The sequence below is a fragment of the Astyanax mexicanus genome, chromosome 12, assembly GCF_023375975.1.
Source record: "Astyanax mexicanus isolate ESR-SI-001 chromosome 12, AstMex3_surface, whole genome shotgun sequence".
Classification (NCBI taxonomy): Eukaryota; Metazoa; Chordata; class Actinopteri; order Characiformes; family Acestrorhamphidae; genus Astyanax; species Astyanax mexicanus.
The window spans coordinates 17,654,725-17,670,112 of NC_064419.1; the positions used below are offsets into that span (position 1 = coordinate 17,654,725).

Here is a 15,388-nt window from a genome sequence, read left to right on the forward strand (position 1 = left end):
TTCCCATCAAAACCCAATTACTCTACCCCATCTCCTCAACTTTCTATTTTTCCACCCCTATCCCCTCAGAACCCAATTATTCCACCCCATCTCCCCATCACCCCAACTCCCCATTACTTCACCCCATCTCCTCAACTCCCCATTCTTTCACACCATCTCAACACCCAATTACTTGACCTCATGTCCTCAACTACCCATTACTTCACCCCATCTCCTCAACTACCCATTACTTCATTCCATCTCCTCAACACGTCATTACTCCACCCCATATCAACTCGTCACTACTCCACTCCATCTCCACAACTCCCCATTATTTCACCCCTATCCCCCAAACTCCCCATTACTCCATGCCATCTCTTCAATTCCCTATTACTTTACTCCTGATCTCCATAATTTCCCAGTATCATCTTAACTTCTCATTACTGTAGCCCATCTCCTCAACGCGTCATTCCTCCACCCCATCTCAACTCGTCATTACTCCACCCCATACCCTCAACTGCCCATTACCCCACCCCATTCCCTTAACTCCCCATTACTCCATGCCATCTCTTCAATTCCCTATTATTTCACCCCTGATCTCCATAATTTCCTAGTACCATCTTAACTTTTCATTACTGTAGCCCATCTCCTTAACGCGTCATTACTCCACCTCATCTCAACTCGTCATTACTCCACCCCATACCCTCAACTGCCCATTACCCCACCCCATCCCCTTAACTCTCCATTATTCCACCCCTATCCCCTCAACTCCCTGTTACTCCACCCCATCTCTTCAATTCTCTATTGCTTCACCCCTGATCTCCATAATTTACTAGTATATCTCGCAAATTATTTGCATTTTATTTAAAGTCACAAATTTGGAGGTACTGTTTTGTTTTTAGGTTCAGCAAGTGTTGACTAACAATGTTGAGATTTGAATGTAAGATGAGTATATTTACTACTTTTTTCTTAATTGAACACAGAAATGCAAGTGCTTTCACAGCTCTATAGTGGAACAACAGTCGTATCATTGAGATCATAATTTTGCTGGAAATTAAAATGATAATAATCCTGTAAATGCTGTACATGGGCTATAATAAAATAAACAGTGTGTAATCCATTAATAACATTAATAACTGATTTAAGTTCTAGTCGATTTACAGTATAGTGACCATACAAATGTTCAAATGTTAAATGCTCAAATTTGAACAGGGTCAGTTTATTTACTTTCCGCAGTTAAAATAAATTCTCTACAGTGAAGAAATGCATCAAGATTAGCGTGAACATACTCCTGCCAGACCTCATAACCACATAATTTGTCATAGCAGAGCAGGAAGTAGGTTCCAGGTGTTGCTCTGATTACTTGTCAGGTTGTGCTGGCAATGCACCCTTGTGGCTCTCAGTATGTGTTGTTAAATGTCAGCTGTTAGGTAACGTTTCTGTTCCAGAGCAAGAGGTCTGACTTTATGAGGAGACCTGGGGTGGGTATGATGGCCTGGATGTTATATCATAATATTATGCTCTCACTGTTTTGTATATAAACATATATGTTTTTTTTGTCACGACACAATATTCTACAGTGGTGCTTGAAGTTTGTGAGCCCTTCTGCATAAATATGACCTGAAACATCATCAGATTTGCAGTCCTAAAAGAAGATAGAACCAATTTTAACAAATGAAGCAAAAATATTATACTTGGTAATCTATTTATTGAGGGAAATTATGTAATATTAAATATTATTTTACATATTACTTATATAGATTAAAGTCAGGACTTTGACTTGGCCATTCCAAAACATTACTTTTATTCTTCTTTAACCATTTTTTGGTAGAATGACTTGTGTGCTTATGGTCATTGTCTTGCTGCATGACCCACCTTCTCTTGAGCTACAGGTCATAATTCAGTCTTCATTGTTCCATCAATAAATGCAAGCCATCCTGGCCCAGATGCAGCAACACAGCCCTTAAACCATGATGCTACCACCACCATGTTTCACAAATGGGATAAGATTCATATGCTGGACTGTAGTTTTTTCCTTTTTGTCCAAACATAACACATGGGGAGTGTAACAATAGTTTTGAATTTCCTCTATTTGTACTTAATCTGACTTTAAATTGGTGAACTCCAAACTCTTCCACAAACATGTGTTGTGAAAAGAAGACTTTGATAGATTCCTGTTTTTTTAAACAAAACAGGGTGACCAATCACATTGATTAAAAATACCTGACTAGTTTCCCCAACTGCTAATCCTGGAGGTTTAAATACTTTTGCCACTCACACATTTGTAATGGGATCGTTTTCCTTAATAAATAAATGACTAATATTTTAGTCTAATTCCTTTTACTGTTTTACTCTTTGTCTACTTTTCAAACTTGAGTACAGACCTGATGATGTTTTAGGTCATATTTATGGAGAAATATAAAACATTCTATAGGCTTCACAAACTTTCAAGCAACACTTTAATTCATATAATAAAAAAACAAGGGTTTCAGTAAACAATTTAGGGCAGATGCTGACTGCCATCATCTTTCAGCTTGGTCAACTGATCTCGATATGGTAATATGATCTGATTGGCCTAACATGATTGGATAATTGCAGAAATATTTCCAGAGAGTCGATCACATATATTAGCTGAAAATCGTCTGATACCAGTACAGAGCTCTTAGATTTTTCAATCTCTACTATTAGCTGTTATGAAGTTAATGTTAGTAATGTTTGAATTTGCAAGGTATTGTGGGAACTGTAGTGAATTTAGTAGGGTTTGCTATGGTAACAACAGTAATTTTGTTCTTTTAAACCGTAACTTGCACAAAAATTAATAAAACTTTGCCTGATGCTCTTAAAGTGTTTTGTTGCTTTTTCCACTGTACCAAACCTGTAGCAAACTGTGGCTTTCATGTACCGTTACACCCCTAAAACACACACTTACACTGCCGAGCACAGGCTACAAAAACGTGTTTTCTCATGCCTCCTGCACACATAATGTAAACCTCAGGGCAGACAGCTCAGACAAAGCATATAGAAGTGAAATCAATGCTGTAGACTTTACCATGAGGCCACATCCTGAACAGGAAGTGAACACACATGGGAGAAGCTGAATGGAAAAGGAAAGTATGGAACTTTTTTATGTCATTTTACATTGAAACCATCTTTACGTTATTCCCTAACCAACCAGCAGACTTCAGCATGGTGATGCAGACCTGCCCACAAACTCACAAATGACACATCTCAAATGTTCTCCAGGCTTTTGGGTGAGACTCATCAGAATACATCATTCAAAGAGGCCCAAGGCACATTCATATACACACACACACACACACACACACTGACTCCTCATAATAAATGACAATAAATGTCATAGCTGTGGGGCAAAGTTGGAATTTACATCAAACTGAAATTAAAAATGGCTTTCCAGACGTGCTCATGTAAAAAAAAAAAAAAAACACAAAACTTGCGAACACTCTCACACAGCCTGGGGCACACACACACACACACACACACACACACAAATGCACATACACATTTGCACACATACGCACACTGATATTTTAGAAGGTAAAGTAACAGATGATGGATGACAGAAAAGTGTTTTGGTGAAAGTGAACAGGAACAGACTATCCCCCCCTTAAACTTCATGTGCTTCCAGTTAGAGCTGTCCATAAAACACACACACACACACACACACACGTGTGTGCATACACTCATAAGCAGCACACTCCCACTAACTCCCTCAATCATATCTATTACTAATTCTAGCTCGTGTGCAGATGTCAAAGCTTCATGCGAGCAAATGGAAAAATGCAGACACACACACACACACACACACACACACACACACACACACACACACACACACACACACACACACACACACACAAAAACACACTTTCAATTAACATGTGTTTAACTTCCTTTGACTGAGGTCCGCTCCTGAACAGCAGGATTCAGACATATCCCAGATGTGCCGATCACATTTCACAGCTGGAGGCATTTACACACACACACACACACACACGCACACACGTACACTTTTCACCTTACACACTCTTTCTTCCTTATGGTATACACAATCCAGGTTTCCACACAAATGTTTCGAAAAGGTATGCACAATTCAGAAATTTTGGTTAACAAATGTAAAATAAGCTGTGTTGCTATTTAATACAGTTATGTGAATAACTTTAGATTAGATAAGCTACCACGACTAAAATATATTAAACAATTAAAATGATTTGTTTCTATTCTATCCTGCTTTTCCACATTTTGTATTTAGTGATCAATCTTTTCCACATCATCTTAGTCAAAAAATCTTTTTGCAATATTTATTATTTATTTTTTGTTGCCTTTTTTCCATTCAGATTTTTTCATGCACAAAAACTCATTACACACACACATATACAGTATATATGTTGGTTGTATACTGTGTCGAGGCATGCTGTTCCATATATCTAGTCAAATAGTTTCCATAATGACAGGTGTATGCAATGTACAATACCAGGCAAAAGTTTGGATAAACCTTCTCATTTAGGGTTTTTCTTTATTTCTTCATTTAATTTATTGTCTACATTGTAGATTAATATTAAATATAAAACTATTAAGGGAAACGAATGGAATAATGTAATTAACAAAAAAGTGTTTGTCCTTCACAATCCTCTGACCTAAACCTGATCAACTGAAGCAACTGTTGTTCAGCACCTCCAGGAACTCCTTCAAAACACTGAGAAAACTAATCCAGGTGACTCTCCCTCATTTAGACACTGAGATTAAAATACCAAGAGTGTGAAGATCTGTCCTCAAAGCTAAATGGGCTACTTAGAAAATTCTAAAGTATAAAACATATTCTGGTTTGTTTAACACTTTTTGTTTACTAAATAATTCCACATGTGTTCCAGTGTAGCTTTAATGTAGTCTTTAAAATTAAATTTACAATATAAGAATCATAAAAAGAAAGAAACTTTTGACTGGTACTGTAAGTCTTGTATGCTTTATTTATATGTTACTATGTATATGTAATAAGAATTTGTCCCATATGTATTATACAGTACCTATAAAAGGTGCTCATTTTAATCAATATAATTTAAGGAAAGGTGTTATATTGTGAGTGAGAGTACATACTGACTGGCTAGCATGCTCATGACAAGGTGACATAAATATATATAGTTTGCAGGAAGCCTGAAAATGAGTTCCAGCTGGATGAGACATTCCATTTCTGAAGTTGGAGCAGCACTCTACAAATCTGGGAATTTATGAAAAAGTCAATTCTTGGTTTGATTGGACCAGAGAATCTTGTTTATCACAATCTGAGAGTCCTTGTTTTGTAAACTCTTTTATGTGTATTTTACTATGAAGAGGCCTCTGTCTGGCCCCTCTGCCAGAGTGCTGTAGGAATGGTGGACCTTCTGAAGGTTTCTCTCATCTGCACACAGGAGCTGCAGTTCAAAGCCTAAGCTACAGCTGAAGCAGGCTACACTTTCAGCCTCTACTGCCCAATCCCATTTCTGTTTTTTACCACTACCCCTTGATTGAAACAGAGTTTGATATCTCTCCCCTACAAATTCAGACAACCCTTACAGCTCCAGACACAGACATAGTTACACTTTAGCTTCAGAAATCTAGCTGCTCATTAACTAGTTAACTTTTTTTGCATTGTTTGTCTTCAGAAAAGGGGTCAGGTGGTGCAGCAATTAATTAATTATTTCCCATTCTCCAATTCCTCTGTGTTGGGAGCTGGGTAGCTTTTATTAGCTTTTTTTTTTTTTTTCCGATACACCTCAAATGCTGCAGCCTCTGCCATCTGCTGTACCACTTAAGGTGAAAGGGAGAAAGTTAGCTAGCTAGCTACTGAGATGAATTCCTAGTAATTTGTATGCATGTTATAAAGAAAATGGCCATAAAACATAGAAACTATACATTAAACTATGATAATATAGTGGCTATCATAAATTAAAACAAGGAAAATACTCAAATTTGTAAGTTTCTTTGGTCGCTTGTGTCACCATTTGAATTGCTATGTAGCCCTAAGACTTCACCCTAGCCCTAGACGTGCAGGGCCTATGTGGTAGGGCCAAAAGGTTAAATGGGATTGGGCCTCCATCTGAGACGGATGTTGCAAAGTGAGCGTTCCTGTACAGCAGAAAATTATGGGCAAACATTAGCCAGTTTGAAGAACACAACTCAACACAATATGAGGAATTTGATGGAAAAAATAATCTTTAAAATGATATCCAAATTATTCATGTGAAGTTTTAAACCTCAGCCTTATTAGACTGTTCCATTTGTGTAGCCAACAGTCTACTGAAAGGAGTCTTCATATGTCAATGCTATAGAGGACACAACCTACAGCTACCTAGACTGCAGCCCAGATTTTGGAACACAGCTAAGACCTTTGGAGCTCAACCACTGGGTTCTTGGTCACCTGTCCTATCAAGGCACTTCTTGCTCGATTACTTAGTTATTTTAAGAGGTCAGCTCTAGTAACAGTTCTGGCTGTTCCAAACTTTCTCCATTTTAGAATTATAGAGGCCACTGTAATCTTTGGTACTTTCAGTGGTGTAGAAATATTTCTGAAGCTTCTCCAGATCTGTGCCTCTCTGAGCTCTACAGACTCCTCTGTTCTCCTCATGGATTGCTGTTCTTTTTTTTGCTGTGATATACACTGTCAGCTGTAAGACCTTATTTACAGCAGACAGGGGTGGGGCTTTCCATTGGGCTCCAGTCAAGGTGTACAAACATATCAAATATGATTAAGAGAAATGTAATGTCCTCAAAGCTAAATTTAAAGTTGCATAGTTAAGGGTCTGAATACATCTGTCCTTGTGAAATTTAAGTTTTTCATGTATAATGAATTTACCAAATGAATAAAGTTATGTTTTACCTTCTCAATATGGTGATTATTTGAAGAATGAAATTAAACTCAAATCAATTAACAATATGTGAAATAATATGCTAAAAAATGGAAGAATGCACTGTATATTAATAGGACACACCCACACACAGACTGACAGGCATCCCTGTTTCCTTAAGTGTGTGAATGTCATGAAGATCTATTAGAATTGTGTAATAAACTTCAGCAACAGCAAAAACTGAACCTAACTATTCTACTGGCACCCATACCACTACTGCAGCTCCTGCACCACTTTATTCCATTCGTCTCGTCTCCTCCCTTCCCTCCATCCTGCTCTCGATCCATCTGGTTCTCATCACTCTCTGAACTCCCTCTGCTCACTCCCCTCTTCCCGTCTTTCCTTCCATTTACACAGTCATCTCTTTTCTTTGTAATAGTATCTATCAGTAAACCTTCAGGAGCTCTGCTATTTTGGGCCTTTGTTTTCTTTCATCCATGCTCACTTCATTCTTCATTGACCTTCTCTTTTCTATCTGTCCTCACCTCCCTCTGTCCCTCTCTCCATCCTCCTGTGCATATTTTCCTCCGGGTCTGACCTGTCTGCATCCCTCATAAAAATATGCTTTGAGTCCGTCTGTTTTTCTTTCTCTCTCTCACTTTTTCTCTCTCTGCTTCTTGCTGCCTCTCGGTCTGTTGTTTTCTCTTGCTCTCTCTTTTCCTCTTTCTTTTTTTCAAGTTTGTTCATTTCCCTCTCTTTTCCGTCTCAGCCACTTGCTCCCTCCCTCTCTCTGTCTTTCTCTCTCTGTCTTTCTCTCTCTCTCTAGCTCTCTCCGTCTGGGCTCTCATACCTTTGAGCTTTCTCCAAAGTCTTCCCGCAAGAAACCAGCTGCATAAATAATTCCACTTGGTGCCAGAGACTCGCACGTCATCAATGCAGCCATTGTTTCCATCACCACTAAAAACTACCAATCCCACAATGCACCCACTTCAAACCGCTCCTACCTGTTGGGCTCTGTGGAATTGTTGTACTTCCAGGGGGCAAGCTTTTGAAGATGTTGGTCTGTGGTTTCTGAGGGCTGGTTGTGCTAGATCCTGTCCCTTTGGGCTGCCGTTTGGTTGATGTAGAGGCTTTTGATGGTTGAACTGTGTTTCTTGGCTGTGGATTGGTCGAACTGGCTGGAGTTTCAGTTGGAAGCAGAGTTATCATCTGTAGATTGGTTGTTGTGCCTGTGTGTAAAGGGATGCTGTCTCTGGGTGATGGAGAATTTGATGGAGACTGTGAACTTTCTTGTGACTGGTCTCCCGCTGAAACGGTTGGACTGGCTTTAGCTGATAAAGCAAGCGCAAAGAAAAATGATTGTAAGTAAACATCATACTGAATCTAAGCTTATGGATATTTTTCTTAAGTGTGTAACAGCCATAAAACTGAGCTTCCTGAATATCAGTAAGATTACACAATGATAATCTGTGAGTTAGATTCTGCCATTCAAAATGTGACACATTGTGAGAAAATTGTCACTGTAAACATGGCATCACCAAAATGCAAAGTTTACTGGAGAATTAAAAAACGTTTTACTTTCAATTGGAGCCATTAAATATGATTTCAAGTAATTTTTAGGTATGCAGATGCCAGATTTATGATTTTGTGTGGCACTGAGTATTTATATTGCTTCCTATCTCAGCATCAGATTAACCTACAGACAAGATAAGGTTTGCAATATGATTATAAAATGATTAATGCATCATGATGCATCTTCTTCTTCTATACATGACAGCACAACTATGTGGTACTTTTGAAGTAAAGTATCTGTAACTATCCATAATATATATAACAACGAGGTCAAAATGCGTTTCTGTTATACAAAATGCGTACATGTTGGCAGGTCTAAATCGATTTTTTTGCATATCTCCCCCACCCCTACAATTCACTAATTGATCAGTTAGTAATCACATTTGAAAAACAGCTAAAATATGCTCTTGTTTAAACACCTTTGCAGCCATCCATAGTAATATATGCATGTCTATATGTCCTGCAGCCTTTACCTCAGTGTAGTGAGTGACCAGGATCAGAAAGAAAAAAACATCTAAAAATACACAGCACTGTTGTTTACTTGCAAACCATGTAATTAACGACTGTTACTATCAAACTTTATTTGGGGCTGGACGATATGGTCAAATTTTGTTACACACTTTATTGATTAGGATACAAATTGCCCCTAGGTGTGAGTGTGTGAATGAATGTGTCTGTGTGTCTGTCTGTGTCTGTCTGCCCTGCGATGTATTGGCAGCCTGTCCAGGGTGTATCCTGCCTTCCGCCTGATGCCGGCTGGGATAGGCTCCAGCACCCCCCCGCGACCCTTAATGGATGAAGCGGTTGATAATGACTTGACTTGACTTGACTTTATTTATTAATTTCAGTCGATATGATGTAAACGTCAGCATCTGTGATATACATCATCATGCCCTGACATTGCCAGTAGTGTTAAAAATAAATAATTAATAATCAATTGTAAATTCATTATGAAGCAATATACTTGTTGATATTTGATTACACTTCAATGACATAGCACTGGGGTGAGGTCTGCTGTTTGATATATTTATATATATATATTTTTTTTTTTCTGTATATAGCTCTGTAAAAAATAAGAGACCACTTAATAATTATGAGTTGATTGAGATTTTACCAAGCTGAAAACCTCTGGATTATAATTAAGAGAAGGATGGATGACCACAAACTATCAAACCAAGCTGAACTGCTTGAATTTTGGCACCAGGAGTGAAATTAAGGTATCCAAAAGCAGTGTGTAAGACTGGTGGAGGGGAACATGGCAAGATGCATGAAAACTGTGATTAAAAACCAGAGTTATTCCACCAAATATTGATTTCTGAACTCTTTCTTGCATTAGTTGAGGTTATTTCAACCATTTCTACTTTGTATATATTTTCTGCAAATAAATGCTCTAAATTACCATATTTTTTATTCAGAATTTAGAAGAAATGTTGTCCATAGTTGTGATAATGTTCATTTTACTCAAATATATACCTATTAATAGCAAAATAGAGAAACTGATTCAGAAACTGAAGTGGTCTCTTAATTTGTTTCAGAGCTGTATTACCATGGTTCTGAAACATTTTTTTTTGCACTAAGAATTGATAAAAAAAAATATTGTCAAGCTTTAACTTACACTCCTAATGTTTAACCACACATCAATAGTAATTCTAGAAGTGTAATGGTTAACTCACCTTCTTTCTCCACAGCAGGCAGACTGACTGTCACTCTTGAGGTCTCCACGTTTAAAGCTGATGTTGTTGCAGGTTTCTCACTGCTCAGTGCACTACTGGAAGGTCTAGGCGGAGACACTGAGCTTACAGTAGGGTGTTTCTGAGCATTGGAGTCAGTGGTCAAAACGCTGTAGGCTGTTTGAGCTTGAGGTCTGTACTGGGCACTTTCAACACCATCCCTTTCCACAGTCTCACCTGAGGATTCCACTACACTAATAACAGAAGGGATTAATACGTCCTCCTCACTGTATTCATGAATCGGTTCTTCCATCACTGGCTCTTCCACTGCTACTGCATCTCCTTCTCTGACCATTGAGTGGTCTGAGCTTTGATTGGCCGGTGGGGATTTGGTTGTTGCCTTTTCAGAATGTTCTCCTAGTTGCTGTGTTTGTGTGGTGGTTATAATCCGCTTCATTGTAGGCCTCTGAGTTTTGGTTGAGACTCTGCTTTTAGGAAATATCGACTGAGTTGTAAGTTCCGTTTTTACCTCCTCCATACTGGTAGGTAAATTATGTTCCTCTGGATGTCCATTTAATACACTGTCTCCTTGCTTAGAAACAGATAAGTTTATTCTCTTATTATCCACTGCGGTTTCTTCTTTAGATGAAGTTTCATGATTGTCCATCCAGCCTGTGGGCTTGAAAGGCCCCAGGTTAGGCTGTTTTGTATCTGAGACATTTCCATCATACAAGGAAGAGTTCACATGCACTTGGCTTGTAACCGGCTGGACAAGAACCAGAAGCAGTGAAAGTGTCAGCAGAGGCATTGTGGCAATGTTCTGCCTCCCCGAGGTGAGCCTGGATAACGATGGGCTGCAGTCTCTCATGTCTTTTGCTGTAGAAAAGAACAGACACACTTAATTAAAATTGCACAAAACACAGACAGACAGACAGACTTTGACACAAATAACAGTAATAAGTGCAAAAAACAAACAGAACAAATTATCTGACAATTCCCTTGTTACCAAAAAGTCCTCCAATTTCATTGAGCCAAGCATAAAAAAGTAAAAACGAGGGATGTCCAACACCAATCTAGAGATTGAGCCAATACAACCACGCTTAAAGGCTACTTTTAATCCAATTACAAATTTGTATGTTTTTCTCTCACCACAGTGTTCCATGGCCAAGCATGTCTTTACATATAAACGCAACTGAGCACCTCTGGGGCATCCTCACACAGAGGTTGGAGGAGAGCAAGGTCTCTAACATCCATCAGCTCTGTGATGTCAACATGGAAGAGTGGAAGAGGATTCCAGTGACTTGTTACTGCTCTAGTAAACTCTATGCCCAAGGAAATTAAGCATTGCTGGAAAATACTGTATTTTTCGCACTATAGAGCACACCTGATTATAAGGCGCACTATTAATAAATGATAAATCAATGAATTTTCTGGTCTATTTTCATAGATATGGTGCACCAGATTATAAGGTGCAATGTGTGACACTAGTAGGGATCAGGGGTGTCACCATATTTTCCTTCTAATTCAGCAGGTCTCGCTGCTAGATGTTGGTGGGGGGGTGGTTAAATAAAACCAAGTTAAGTAAAACAAATTGTAATTCTTAAAAGTACTTTTCAAGTCAAATGAGTGCTGGATGTTAATCTAAACAGATTTCTCTCCTGAAAACTGTTTATTTGGGTGATGTCCACTAAGGCATTAGCAGCTAAACCCTAGCGCTAGCCTCGTTAGCTCAACAGCGTTAAACTAAGAAACACTAAGTAAGCCAGTGTGATGTTAGCTAGTGCTTCATCCCACATAGCTTGTTTTCATGTGTTGAACACGCAGGTTACAGGCTGATAATACTCACCTCTGAACGGTGAAAGAGCTAGCGCTTGGCACAATTAGCGGCTAATGCTAATACTGCTCTAATAGTGCTAGCTGGGGTTAGCAGCAGCCTACAGGCCAATAATATTCCCCTCTGACCGGCGAAAGAGTTAAATAGATATGGGTGGATGTGTATATAAATGAAAGATAGATGGATTCCTAAATGTAGACTGTTTCTTCTCAAAATGCTGCTGACAAAATGTTGGCAGCTAAACACTTCTGTAGGAGAACTCTAAATGCCAGGTCTAATATGTAAGCTAACATATATCCATGCTTTCTGGCATCATATTGAGTGTTGGGAGGAGACAGAGGGCCATGCTACCCTCCCAGAGTGAGCAAATCCAGTTCTCTTTGACTCCTGACCATGGATAGCTTCTCCAGTTTAGCTGAGTTAATTGCTGGATGGCTTTACCAGCTTTGGCTTCACGATCTTGCTAAACAGGTACTGTTGAGCAACACCACTGATTTATCTAATTACATTACTGGGAAAGCACTGAGATGAACACAACAGGAAACATCATAGCCGCAACATCCCTGCGACACTCCCAGAACATGTGTAGTCATGCCAGCCATTCCAGTATGGTATATATGGCAGCGGTATGCACGTTATGTACATGTAACCGACTGCAAGTCTACACCACCTCTTGTTGACCTCTCTGTGGTACAGTTTGGATCTCTGAGATCGTTAAGTGACCTGCCCTCTGAGTCAACAGTCAGCAGTCATTAGCGCAGGCGCACACTCTCAGACCTGACCGTTCTAGTATGTAAACAGACTCATGAACACAGCATGTTCTGAGCTACAAATATTCAACACGTCCATGTGACATGTAAACAGAACACATGGGAGACTCAACTGAGCCCATCCAGTGTTTATGTATCGAGGTAATTCAGTATAATAATTCACCCGGTTTATCATCGGCTCAGCTCCAGATTCCATTAACTCTTAAAAGCTGTGGTCAACAGCAATAAAGAAGTTTTGATTTAAAACTGGTTTAATCATGCAATAGTGCTGGGCGATAAAACGATAGCGATAGTTATCGAGGAAAATATATATCGCGATAACTATAATAAGCCGGACGATAGGATTCGATAAACTTTATTTTCTATTTCCCGTTTAAGTAGCGCTGCGAACAGGCGCAGCACGCGATCAGGCAGCGCGCTAAACTGCCTCTGCTCAGCCAAGTGCCCCTCGTCCCTTTAACAGATAGAGAGTCTGTTGTGCTGGATATTTTACTAAATACAGAAGATTATATAATCTGTGTAGCTGCATTTAAACGGAGCTAAACATCGCTGTTACTGAACTGGATGAGTTTTAAATACACTTTTTAAGTAATGTAAGTCTAGTCTACTGAAAGCCAGTAATGTTAGTAAAAATCTGTACTGCAGTAGAAGTGGATCATTTCAAAAACTCGACTTTATTCCTCCCACCTCCATTACAGGTCACTTGCTTTAAAATATTTAAATGATAGCATAATTTAATTGCAACAAAACTCAAAGGCTATTATTTTAATAAACATTAGCAGTAAATAATCTCCAAATAACAACAAATATAAAGTAGAAAAACAGTAAAACATATGTAATACGTACTTTTCATATGACAAAATCTAAAACTAAAACTAGACTAAAACATGACTGAAACTATTATATATTTTAGTTAAAAGACTAAGACTAAACTGTATCAAAATCACCTGTCAAAATGAACACTGTGATATACTCTTGTATTTTGTAATTTTAAAAATTAATTTAAAAGCTGTCTGAGCACCTTGTACCCACCTGGCAATCCAAGTGTCTGTCCACAAGGCTCTGAGCCTGCTAGTGATTTTACTCCCTTATTCTGTCACTTATGAGTAAAAAGAAACCTTTAAGTGTAACAGAAAGTGATTTGATTTATATCGTGATACATATCGATATCGGCTTTTCCATATCACCCAGCCCTTTTATGCAATAATACACGAGATGGAATGCTATAATGTGTAATATTGGCACTGCTAATATTACACAATATAGCACAAACCTTGAATGTATTATTGTGATTATCCCACAGTTCCTTTATCACTGTTTATTGAAAGATTTTAAGTCCAAGGGGACGAGAAAATATTAACTGTTTGTTTATAAACTCTCCACGAGTTAAAATAGTTCCATTACTTCTCTTTTTGTAGCTGTGCTGTTTGGCTTGTAAGCGCTGCATGGTTGCTAGGTTACCTGTATGTGGCGGAGTAATACATGGAGAGCTTCGGTTACAGTGCATTACCGGGTAATAATGGCACTCATAAGACGCCTCTCAGCCAATTACATTGCAGGGTAGGAACTAACTGTGGTATCATTTATGAATACATATCCTTCAATTCAATGTGGAGTTATGTATTATAACTAAGTTTTGGGAGTGATCCACGCCCTCACTCCTCCCACTTCCTTCCCTATTTAAACCGTCACTTCCTCTCTACCTGCTCATTGAACAAACCTCGCACCCACCTCCTCCCCATCTTCCTCCTTCTTTAATTTTATTCTCTTCTCGTGTTTCTCTTCATGTGAGGGGGGGCTTCGGCTTCACGCTTTACAGCGAAGCTGCCCCGAACTCCACCCCAATACTCTGAGTTCGCTCCCCCTCTTTTCTTCTTCTTCTCTGCCCAGTCAAGGGCGTGGGTCAATACTAGCAAATACAATTATTACATTATCCTGTTCACTCTATATTTTCAGTCTCCAACAAGATTTCTGAGATATGAACTGTTGGGATGCACTGAATATTTGGTACCCTAAATGATTTATAACTGAGATTATCAATAATAAAAAGACCAAATTATGTGCACCAAACAATGACATTTTAATGACATGATCTAGGGGTGTGCCATTGTGCCAAGTGATACTACATCTTAATTTTTATTTTTATTTGTTTGCAGTTTAGATGCATTCACTATGTATGCTGCACTTTAGTTTTGTAGTAGAGTTTTGTTGTTAATTGACTTTCTTTATTTATTTCTAATTTTTTATCTCATTTTCTCTCCAATGTACTAGCCCACTTACCCAAACCCACTCAATTAGGACTCCCCCAATCACTAGTGAAGCCACAACACCAGGAGGGGAAAGACCAGCACATGCCTCCTCCGATACATGTGAAGTCACACAAAGTTAGGTTTAAGCCCAGGGAATTAGGTCTTCAGATCCCACTGTGCTGACTGCATAACAAGTACATTTTTCTTTTACTCAAACGTGAAGTATGTCATGGTGTTTTTATACTGTGACAGGATTTTTTCACAAAAAATACTACTAGGGAGGCACGGATGTAGGAATTCTGGGCTGAATTTGATATATTTTTTTAAGGATTTAAGAAGACTTTATTGTCATTTACATCACATGTGGTACATGAGGTGGAATGAAACTGATATTCGATATAATAAAGTGTCGTGCCCAGTGCTGACTAATTGTAGTAGTGTGGAGTGGTCACTCTGTCCTTTTCCGGTATACAAT

At 38.7% G+C, this 15,388-nt stretch overlaps 1 protein-coding gene across 2 annotated transcripts in view; it reads right to left on the minus strand.

Moving 5' to 3' along the window:
* The window catches only part of LOC103045241 (proline-rich transmembrane protein 3), a 31,855-nt gene that overhangs the window by 4,673 nt on the left and 11,794 nt on the right, over nt 1–15,388 (minus strand). For both annotated transcript variants that reach the window (XM_049485902.1, XM_022670720.2), the window contains 2 exons: nt 10,064–10,936; nt 7,823–8,149 (listed from right to left, as the gene is read on the minus strand). In XM_049485902.1, the coding sequence (XP_049341859.1) occupies nt 7,823–8,149; nt 10,064–10,928 (1,192 nt within the window). In that variant the 5' untranslated portion in view covers nt 10,929–10,936. The remainder of the gene's footprint in view (nt 1–7,822; nt 8,150–10,063; nt 10,937–15,388) is intronic.